The sequence below is a fragment of the Engystomops pustulosus genome, chromosome 6, assembly GCF_040894005.1.
Source record: "Engystomops pustulosus chromosome 6, aEngPut4.maternal, whole genome shotgun sequence".
Classification (NCBI taxonomy): domain Eukaryota; kingdom Metazoa; phylum Chordata; class Amphibia; order Anura; family Leptodactylidae; genus Engystomops; species Engystomops pustulosus.
In genome coordinates, this window is record NC_092416.1 from 35,034,593 (window position 1) to 35,044,955 (window position 10,363).

General features: G+C 42.9%; 1 protein-coding gene across 5 annotated transcripts; it reads left to right on the forward strand.

Moving 5' to 3' along the window:
- Positions 1-637: 637 nt before the first annotated feature.
- Positions 638-10,016, forward strand: CENATAC (centrosomal AT-AC splicing factor). 5 transcript variants are annotated; one of them, XM_072155651.1, is made up of 11 exons: positions 638-870; positions 3,103-3,269; positions 3,946-4,044; positions 4,175-4,241; positions 4,601-4,663; positions 5,971-6,035; positions 6,552-6,663; positions 6,755-6,782; positions 8,328-8,420; positions 9,045-9,177; positions 9,787-10,016. In XM_072155651.1, the coding sequence occupies exons 1-11, from the start codon at positions 751-753 to the stop codon at positions 9,848-9,850; spliced, it is 1,011 nt and encodes a 336-aa protein (XP_072011752.1). In that variant the 5' UTR covers positions 638-750; the 3' UTR covers positions 9,851-10,016. The 5 variants fall into 5 exon arrangements, with proteins under 5 accessions (XP_072011752.1, XP_072011754.1, XP_072011755.1 ...); XM_072155654.1 differs by lacking the exon at positions 638-870 and adding an exon at positions 903-1,113; XM_072155656.1 differs by lacking the exon at positions 638-870 and adding an exon at positions 1,174-1,256.
- Positions 10,017-10,363: the final 347 nt, after the last annotated feature.

A 10,363-nucleotide genomic window follows, 5' to 3' on the forward strand; every position in this document is an offset into this window, starting at 1 on the left:
GGATATAATAATGAGTTCACTCCTCGCTGGAAGGGACACAGGACATTTTTACAAGTTCTGAAAGTGGCTGTTGGCAGGTCATGTGACCCAAAGATTGTAGAGTCCAATTCGAAAAGTTTATTACTATAAGTACATCATGGGTGTCCCTATTCAAGGATTGTCCTTACACTGGTAATCCTTGCTTATTGTGCCCCTTTCAGGCACCATTGCTTGTCCGTTATCCTCCACTGCGTGTGAACGTCTGATTATTTTATTTTTTATTATAGTTTCCTGCCCTCGCACCATTTTAATCAAGAAAACTTTTTGAAGCTTTGTCGTGTAAAATTAGGTTTTCATAAAGAGCAGCCATGACACGTTTTTTGGCAACACTTAATTTCCATGCAATTTTATTTGTCTCGCAAAAAACCGCGTCAGAGACACTGTGTGAATACAAACTAAAGCCGCATGTTTGTATTTTTTTTTATAATTTTTACTGTTTTAGACCATGGTATATAAAATCTGAATACACCCCCAGCCTAGCAGTACCGTCACAACAGGCAGGGGTATATAGTAGCAGGATACTGCCCCCTGTGTGATAAGTACAGGCTCTGCAGGTTGTTGTTCCATGCACCGTCCGCTGCTGGTAATGTTAGGAAGCGCGCGCTGCCATTCGCTGCAGCCAGGTCACATGGTATTGGTGGTGGGCGTGGCCACTCGCGGAGTGAACGAGGCGTTTGTATTCACCGCGTCAGGAGGGGGCGTCCTGGGAAGATGGTGGTGTACGAGTGCGCGGTCTGCCGCAGGACGGTGTTCTCCGGCAGAAGGAAACACGTCTATGAGAAGGGACACCAGCAGAAGCTCGCGGGTGTCCTCCGGGCGTTCGGTGATAAGGTGATGTTTTTTTTTTATAGCAAATGGCGCTACGCACCCCTCTGTGTAGAATAGCACAGGCCGAGTGAATGTTTTAGAGAGAAACGGCTAATTTGCAGCCAATCGTGTTGCAGCTTTCATTTTACAGGCGTCATATAACGAATCAAAACACGAATCTGATTGGATGCTTTAGTCAACGTCTGCCGACAGAAAATGGATACTGTGCAACCAATCATGATACATCATTCATTCCCCAGACACCATGTAAAGAATAAGAGTGTGAATCTGATTAGTTGATGTTAACAGCTTCTGCAGTGTATCCCTGGCGAAATCATAACCTATAATATACACACAGAATATGCCCACAGAAAGGGCTCTGAGTGCTGCCTCTGGCACCCGTGCCATAGGTTCGCCACCACACCTCTGACATCACATGACCAGGGATATAACGAGCCATGTACCTGTGTAACATCACATGACCAGGGATATAACGAGCCATGTACCTGTGTAACATCACATGACCAGGGATATAGCAAGCCGTGTACCTGTGTAACATCACATGACCAGGGATATAACGAGCCATTTACCTGTGTAACATTACATGACCAGGGATATAACGAGCCATTTACCTGTGTAACATTACATGACCAGGGATATAACGAGCCATTTACCTGTGTAACATTACATGACCAGGGATATAACAAGCCATGTACCTGTGTAACATGACATGACCAGGGATATAACGAGCCGTGCACCTCTATGACATCACATGACCAGGGATATAATGAGCCGTGCACCTCTATGACATCACATGACCAGGGATATAATGAGCCGTGCACCTCTATAACATCACATGACCAGGGATATAACGAGCCATGCACCTCTATGACATCACATGACCAGGGATAAAACGAGCCGTGCACCTCTATGACATCACATGACCAGGGATATAATGAGCCGTGCACCTCTATGACATCACATGACCAGGGATATAACGAGCCATGCACCTCTATGACATCACATGACCAGGGATATAATGAGCCGTGCACCTCTATGACATCACATGACCAGGGATATAACGAGCCATGCACCTGTGTAACATCACATGACCAGGGATATAACGAGCCGTGCACCTCTATGACATCACATGACCAGGGATATAACGAGCCGTGCACCTCTATGACATCACATGACCAGGGATATAACGAGCCATGCACCTCTATGACATCACATGACCAGGGATATAATGAGCCGTGCACCTCTATGACATCACATGACCAGGGATATAACGAGCCATGCACCTGTGTAACATCACATGACCAGGGATATAACGAGCCGTGCACATGTGTGATATCACATGACCAGGGATATAACAAGCCGTGCACATGTGTGATATCACATGACCAGGGATAAAACGAGCCGTGCACCTCTATGACATCACATGACCAGGGATATAACGAGCCATGCACCTGTGTGAAATCACATGACCAGGGATATAACGAGCCATGTACCTGTGTGACATCACATGACCAGGGATATAACGAGCCATGCACCTGTGTAACATCACATGACCAGGGATATAACGAGCCATGCACCTGTGTAACATCACATGACCAGGGATATAACGAGCCATGCACCTGTGTAACATCACATGACCAGGGATATAACGAGCCTTGCACCTGTGTAACATCACATGACCAGGGATATAACGAGCCATGCACCTCTATGACCTCACATGACCAGGGATATAATGAGCCATGCACCTGTGTGACATCACATGATTGGGGATGTTTTTTGTTTATTCACAGGAGGTAAACAACGAAGCTTCCTATAGAATGACCGCAAGTAGAGATCTAGAAAAACACGAGGAATTGATACAGAAAGTGTATAGGAAGAGCCTGTAACCTTTTTAAGGGATTGGGAGAAGTTAGTTACAGGTTCAGACTGGCTCAACCCCCGACTGCATCCAATTCTATCTGTGTCCAGAGTCAAATGTGCCAGACAGTCTGTAGCACTTTTGGATTGGATACAGAAAATGTCAGAGGACTGAGATGGACACTTATTACTGAACTAGCCTCTGGGCAGCAGCCTCAGTTTAAGTATATAATAAAAAGAAAAAAAAATTCTTCAGAATGATCTGACCATAAAGTCAAGTGAAACGAAAATCTCCCCCCAAAAATGTTGCCTAAACATAAAGAAAATACCATATATTATATTGTAAGTTCTCATTTTCCCGAAATCGTATCATTCTAGGTGGCGGGTGCACGTAAAATGATTAAAGGTGCGACGATAGTGAGGTATGACCCCCTGGAGCACGAGCAGAAGTTCTGGTGTTACTGCTGCGAGGAAGAAGTGATAAAACACACAAGTGACGGTGACATCACTGTGATGTATGGAGGGATGCTGGAGCACCTGTGCAGGTACAGTGTAGTCCGGTCACTTCTATGGGATTACGGGAGATTGCTGGCGCTGAAGTCCCCCAATCCCATGGGGATATGTGTGACTGCTATCAATAACTATGATAAGGGGAAGGCTTCATGCACACGTCCGCAAATGGTGGCTGTGAGATAGCTGCAAAGACTACAGCAGCTCAAGGCTGCCAAAGAAAAGCCTTAGATAGGGCTGGTCCTTATCCTGCTCAGATTTGTGACGCAGCCACAATCTCTTTGGAGAGAGGAGGGGTGAGCAGCTCTCATCCCCTCCTTCTCCCCCTGGCTTGCAGCTCCGGGCACACATCTGGTCTCACGGACTAGTGAATGGAGCCAAAGTCTCAAGCCATGGTTTCTCCTGGCTAGCACACATCCCTGTATGTCCCTGGGTCAGCCATAGCCTGGTCTGGGGGCTCCGGGGCGTCACGCGTAGCCTGGCATGCAGGAGGTTTTCTGTCCTTGTATAATAGAAAACCCTCATGAATAATCATCTAAACCCATAATATATTCAAAACAGCTTTTAGGAATTTTTTCAGGAATTCTGAAGAACACTGGTTGCTCAGTGTCCTCTGATTTTCGTCCCTGCGTCCGGCCAGAAGTTCTACCACTGATTCTTCACAAGATTGAGCTAAAAATTAAAAAATTAAGTTAATCATTTCTTTCACAGACCAGAACACATTAAAGCGGTAAGCAAATATTGGTGGACGCATCAGGCAGAGGGGAAGCTGAAGCCGCAGTTTATTCTCACTCAAGCTGATTATGAAAGGTGAGTGCAGACATGTCTGGAGGGATGGAAACACTGATTGTCCTAGTTGTATCTGTTCAGGTGTGGTTTGGTAATTCACCTGTGCTACATACATTACATAGATAAGTCATTTTACATTTTTTGCCAATAGGTTCAAGTCGTCGGTCACTAAAGCCTTGGATAACTATGAGGAGACAGAAAACGTTCTGATAAAGCAGGTAACTACAGAGCACAGCTCATCCTTCCCATCTAGACTACTGGACTGTGAATAGTGAGGGCTAATTCCTGGAGAAGGGAACTTGTTTATAGCCACTTGTGTGGTGATTTGCTGAGGCATCATGGGATTGGTAGCATAGTAAATTGAAAATTCAAGGTTGTGTTTGACCATAATCGGGCTTGAAGCTAAACTATATAAAAAGGATAAGTCCAGGCTATAAATATAGGGGGATGATATAATGTAGAATGCTTCTGTAAGAACTAAAGGTCTATAGTGTGTGTTTATTAAATATTTTAAATATTATCGAATACAGAATATAAATAGTTTTTTTTTTGTTTGTTTTTTTTCTTTTCTATCCAGATTGCTAGTCAGATTCGAGAAACTGAAGAGTCCAGGATGGAGATGTTGAAGGCAGTCCTAGAGGTTTGTTTCAAGAAAGCCAGAGAACAGTATCCATATCAAACCAGATCTGGTTATATAACAAGTGATATGTCGTCCGTCCGTGTGATAGGATTATTATTGCAATCTTGTGTCTCTCAGCTTCAAGTTGTCATATCTTAGTTTAAGGCTCCATGCACACGTCTGCAAATGGTGGCCCTAAGCTACAAACAAAAATGGAGGATTGCTCACAGCTTTCATAGTGCAGGCCTCATTGTGGTTGCCTCAACCAGATGGCCGCACTGTAGAGGAAGGGGCAGGTCCTATTCCTACCCAGCTTTGCAACGCGGTCACTCTGCTCCCTATGCAGAGGGGAGTGGTGGGCAGCAGCTCCTGGCACACATCTACTCACATGGACATGTACATGGAGGCTTATTCTGTTGTGCAGATCACACGTTTGTTACTATTTTGAGAATCAGGTGCAGGATATACTGGAATGTTATTACATAGGTGAATCTACCCACTGTGGTCAATTATTGTAGATGTAAATTAAGGCATGTGTTGGTCTACACTAAAACAAATACATTAAATGAACCTAGTGTTATTTGTTAGGGCATTGAATAGATTTATTAGAGGGTTTTTTTTCAGGACTTCAATATTTATTACATATATCTATGATATGTCATCAGTGTTAGAATGAAGCGGGTTCAACATCTTATTCCTGACCACATTCATAGGTAAGATATTCAACAGCTTAAGGGCTAAATCGTGCTCTGCTCTGAATCTCGGGCCATGTTGTAGCCGGATTTGACGGACACGCTGCCAGTGATGTCTTAGTGGTACAAGATGAGTCCCTGTTTCTCTGCAGAACATTGATTTGTAAAGCACAGCAGAACTTGATGGCGCCATATAAAAAAAGAGTATTATTATTAATGGCACCGAATTGTAATCATGTTCTCAGTACAGCGCTGTTATGTGACAGCTCCTTGCTTCATGTATTACTATGATGCTTGGAGTCCTGTCCTCTGCATAGTGTTCACTTCATGTAATCAAGCCACCAGGAAATGTAGAATTTAAGGATCAAGCGTGGTCATGTGTTTTAGCCCATAGAAACAAAGCCATATATAAACGGTTTGCAAACAGTGGGACGGTAAGGGGATGAGCATCTTCCATTAACATTCATGTTCAGTTTTTGGCACCTTGGCAGGCTCACATTTCCATTAGCATCAGAACATATGTTGTGTATCAAAAGGAAAGCTGTAGCATTATAACCATCTTCATTATATTTCATAATTTGAGAAATATTGAAAAAAAAATTGAGAAAATGTTAATAATTCCTGAATAATATCCAGCCTGAAACCCCAATTACTGGAGAGGATGAAGAAGTCTGGAGCAATGGTGAACTGATCCCAGACAGGTAAGGAGAATAATTATGATTTACTTTTTCCTAAAGAGAAAGATGATCTGACAATCAAACGCCAACAAGCAGCCGAGCATGCATGTGTTCTCAATAGACGTAGGGTAGCACGCAGCAGCTGAGCATGCATGTGGTCTCAATAGACACAGGATAGTACCCAGCAGCCGATCGGCCTGAACGCCGCCTCCCAAAAGGGGCTGCAATCTGATGCAGATGCGGCCATGCACGCAGCAGCCGAACATGTATGTTCTCAGTATAGACATGGGGTAGCTGGGACCCTGCTTGTGATGGATGCTTATCTCCCTTGAGAACAATAGACTTAAACATGTTAAAATCCAACTGCTTGGTCCCACCTTTTTTCCATGACCTAGATGGTTGGCTCTCGTACACACTAAATGGGTGTCTGATCCCACTGCAATTGTCAGAGCTTTCTATGTTTTTTTAGGGAAAGGTTACTTAACCCTTGTGCGGTGACCATATATTTTTTGCATCTATCTAAAAATTGTCTGTTTTTAGTGTAACATCACTTGCAGACTCTGAAAAACCCGGTCCCAGCCATTGGCCTTCTCTCCCAAATGAAGTCTCCGTCTTATCAGAAGCTTCACCTCTCACGTTTATCGGGCAGCAGGTATAAACTTCACAGGAAGGAAGAGAGAAGTTCACAACTGAACCAGTTTAAAAGAGAAAATTCTTAACTTCTTCCTTTGTTGTCTCCATAGGTGTCTGACCAGGGCAATGTTCACACAGGTGAGAAATTAATATCTGGTAAAAACTAAATCTAATATGTTTGGGGCTTCCTGACCCTCTGACGGTAGATATCGGAAGAGATGAGGATTGGACATGATGGAATAGCACTGCCTGTTCCTATTACTATTGGGACACGAGCTGCCGATAGACGTTTCTTTGTCTATCATTCAGAACAAAGGGAACTCTTGACACGTGTTTCGACAAGGCCGTCAACTCCTATATTTTGTAAGACTGATTCAGAAAAGTTAGCTGTTGCTGACCATTATCCCCTGTATGGGAGACATTTCTGCAAGACGAGAACATATCTTGTAGAATGTTTTGTTATATGGGTGGCATGGTGGCTTAGTGGTTTGCACTACAGCCTTGCAGCGCTGGGGTCCTGTCCCTTTAAGGTCAACATCTGCAAAGAATGTGTATGTTCTCTCCGTGTTTGTGTGGGTTTCCTACGGGTTTCCTCCAAAACATACTGATAGGCTGTTTAGATTGTGAGCCCCATGGGGACAGGGACCAATTTGGCAAGCTCTGTGCAGCGCTGCGTAATCTGTGTGCGCTATATAAATAAGAATTCTAATTATTATATCATCGATGAATACGCTTCTCAGACAGTTTTCTAGCATTCTACCTAACAACCTGCGCAATAGTGAGACCTATCATGTTATGGTTAATGGGGTTTCCCCACCTAGGAAAGTTAGGCCCTATCCCGTGGATAGGGACTAACTTGCTGATCAACGGGGGTCTCAGTGCTGGACCCCTCATTGCTCCGTCAGATTAATGGAGCAGACGGAATCTTTGCTCCATTAATATCTATAGAGCTGATGGAAATTGCTGAGCGCGGTGCTCACCGATCTCTGTCAGCTTCCTAGAGATTAATGGAGCAAAACGGTCTTGTGCAGCCGCCTTCTCCATGAATCTGATGGAGCGTCGAGGGGTTTGACAGACCCTTAGTTTTACGATCTGCAGGGGTCCTAGTACTTTCCTTTGTCGTAAAACCCCTTTAGCTGGGGAACACTCCATTTCATGTCTTAAAAGTTGGAACCGTTTTAAGTAAGTTTTGGAGTCCTGATAGTTTTTCCCCCTCAGCTGTACTTTTGAAGATCTGACATGGCTACCTTATGAAGTATTCGCTGCTCAAACTAGTCATCACTCAATGTTGTGCTAAAGAAATTTAGAAAACGAATTGATGTCATTTCATCACTGTAGACTGGAGATTTTCCATCAGGTCACTGAAACCTTGTTACTTGCGATGAGGTTTTTTGGACATTCACGCTGGTTGCTTCAATAGCAATAAGCTATTAGAGCCGTAGTCATTACATCATCATCTCATAAACTAGAGCTGCTAGAGAGAAATTTAAGCTACTTTTAGAATCTGCAGCTCAAAAAATACCCAGAATCCAGAATAAACGTCACTTTTTTTTTTTTTTTTCCAAAAACTTTTCTACATTTACTCATGAAGACTCCATAACAAAGAAACACATAATTAAACCCATAAGGTTCACATATGACAGTATCTTTATTATACCAGTTATAATATCTGCAATATTTCAGGTGCGCTGCCTCCCTGGATGTTACCTGATGATGACGATGAGGCTGGAAGTTCACAGGATATTGGACCATCAATGGAGGACTTTTTGAAACACAGTAAGGAGATTATTTCTTGGCAGTAGTTTATGAACACGGGTGTAAGATACACCCCAGATCAGGAGCCTTAGAGACCCTGTATGAAGAAAATTGTTACAATTAGTAATACATAATTATGGGAGGTGCAGCTTCAACTTACGCCTCTGATCAACTTGCGGCCTGTGATCAACCATATGTATATTCAAGGCTCCTGGCCGGACATACATATATATATATATATATATATATATATATATATATAATATTTAAGATAAAAAATATATTTAAACACTTAAGTGCTTTTAAGTTTCCTTTACAAACAAAACTCACAACATTTTGTATGAGGTAATCTTTAACTTTTATGTTTGTTGCGCTCGAAGGTGTGCAGCCTGTGTAAACGTGGCGTATGGTAATGTTCCCTCTGCCGGCTGAACAGCCGGAACGGTATTAACTATTACAGTTCCAGCGCAGCCACTCATCCGGTAGAGGGAACGCCCCTATATTTCTATATACTCTTGTCCAATGCACTATGTGCAGCCCGTGGGATCGTGCCACCATACGTTCGTGTGTAAGAGCCGTTAAGTAGAGGAGATATAATGTGTGGTTATCGGAAACTGACATGTGCTGCACCTTGTATTATAACAGAGGAGAAGATGGCCCTGAAGAAGCTTCCTCCAAACAGGGTCGGGGCTAATTTTGATCACAATGCACAGACGGATGAGGGCTGGCTTCCATCCTTCGGCAGAGTGTGGAACAGCGGAAGGAGATGGGAGTCAAGGTGAGCGGCCACTGGCTACCATAAACCACAATGGAATCCCTTTACACTAGGGAGACACTGACACTGAGCCGTGGATAGGGCCTAACTTTTGTTTGTTGGGAAAACCCCTTTAAGTAGCGGCAGTATTCAGAATGCTGACAAAGGCAATTTTAAAATCTGTATTAACACAGGCTATTGGAACCTGTCACCAGGTAAAAATGACATTCCAGCTGACGGGTCCGGATTCACTTTACATGGTGATCTTGCCAATATAATAATTATTTATAATAACGTAATACATAATTTTATAGATAATAAATCTAAATAGTAATGTATCCTCATTGATTGCACATTACTCCATACTCTTCAGTCTTCTGCCATTTTTATATGTCCCGATTCAACTTCCAATAAAAGACCATTAAAGAGCTTGTCCTCACAAGATAAATAATATGTAAGGGGACACTGGTCATGAGAATTTGTGGCTTGCAAATCCCCTGGAATGTCCATTTTAAATGGAGCAGGGGGTTCAGATCTTCTACCTTTTGATTTTCTCCGGAGATGTAGCGTACAGTATGTTTAGTCTGCTGTGTATAACTAGTCTAATCTTACTTCTCTTTGTATTTTTTGCAGACATCAATACAGAAAAGAAGCCGGGGGAAAGGGAGAAAAAAGAAAAAGGACCGAGGATACATAAAGCGCTGCCCAGGGTCCATGAGATCTGTAAACTTCATTCTGTTAATAATTTATTTATGCTGTATATATCTTATTCTAAACACTGAAGGATTTTCTTTTGTAAATTCTCCTGGAAATACTAACCTGTTTGTCTAGGTGAATAAAATGTTTCTGTTTGACCTGCAGAACTGATACCAGGATTTTCTCTTATTGTTTCCGATGTGGGTTATAGACAGGGGGTCACAGGAACAGATGTCCCTTGTATCGCGCTACTATTAATTATTATTCCCACGATGACCATATTCTTAAATGTACAAAATAACACATTCTCTAATTCACTTTTAGTAACAAAAGTACAGCATTTCACAGATCTAAATCCAACTTGTCTCTATCTGTCCTGATGTTTTACATTTTGGCTGTCCCTGGATACGACCATAAACTCCTGACTATGGCGGGGCAGATTCTTCTGGCATAAATAGCTTCTCTTGTACTGCAGGGGGAGGGGAAGAAGGTACTTCCTGTCCAGCAGCTGCTC

Bases quoted from the DNA above. Each gene is read 5' to 3' on its own strand.
- CENATAC (XM_072155651.1), top strand. From the start codon at position 751: ATGGTGGTGTACGAGTGCGCGGTCTGCCGCAGGACGGTGTTCTCCGGC. The intron at 4,045-4,174 runs GTGAGTGCAGAC...TTTTGCCAATAG, and splicing joins ACTCAAGCTGATTATGAAAG to GTTCAAGTCGTCGGTCACTA. The intron at 4,664-5,970 runs GTTTGTTTCAAG...AATAATATCCAG, and splicing joins TGTTGAAGGCAGTCCTAGAG to CCTGAAACCCCAATTACTGG.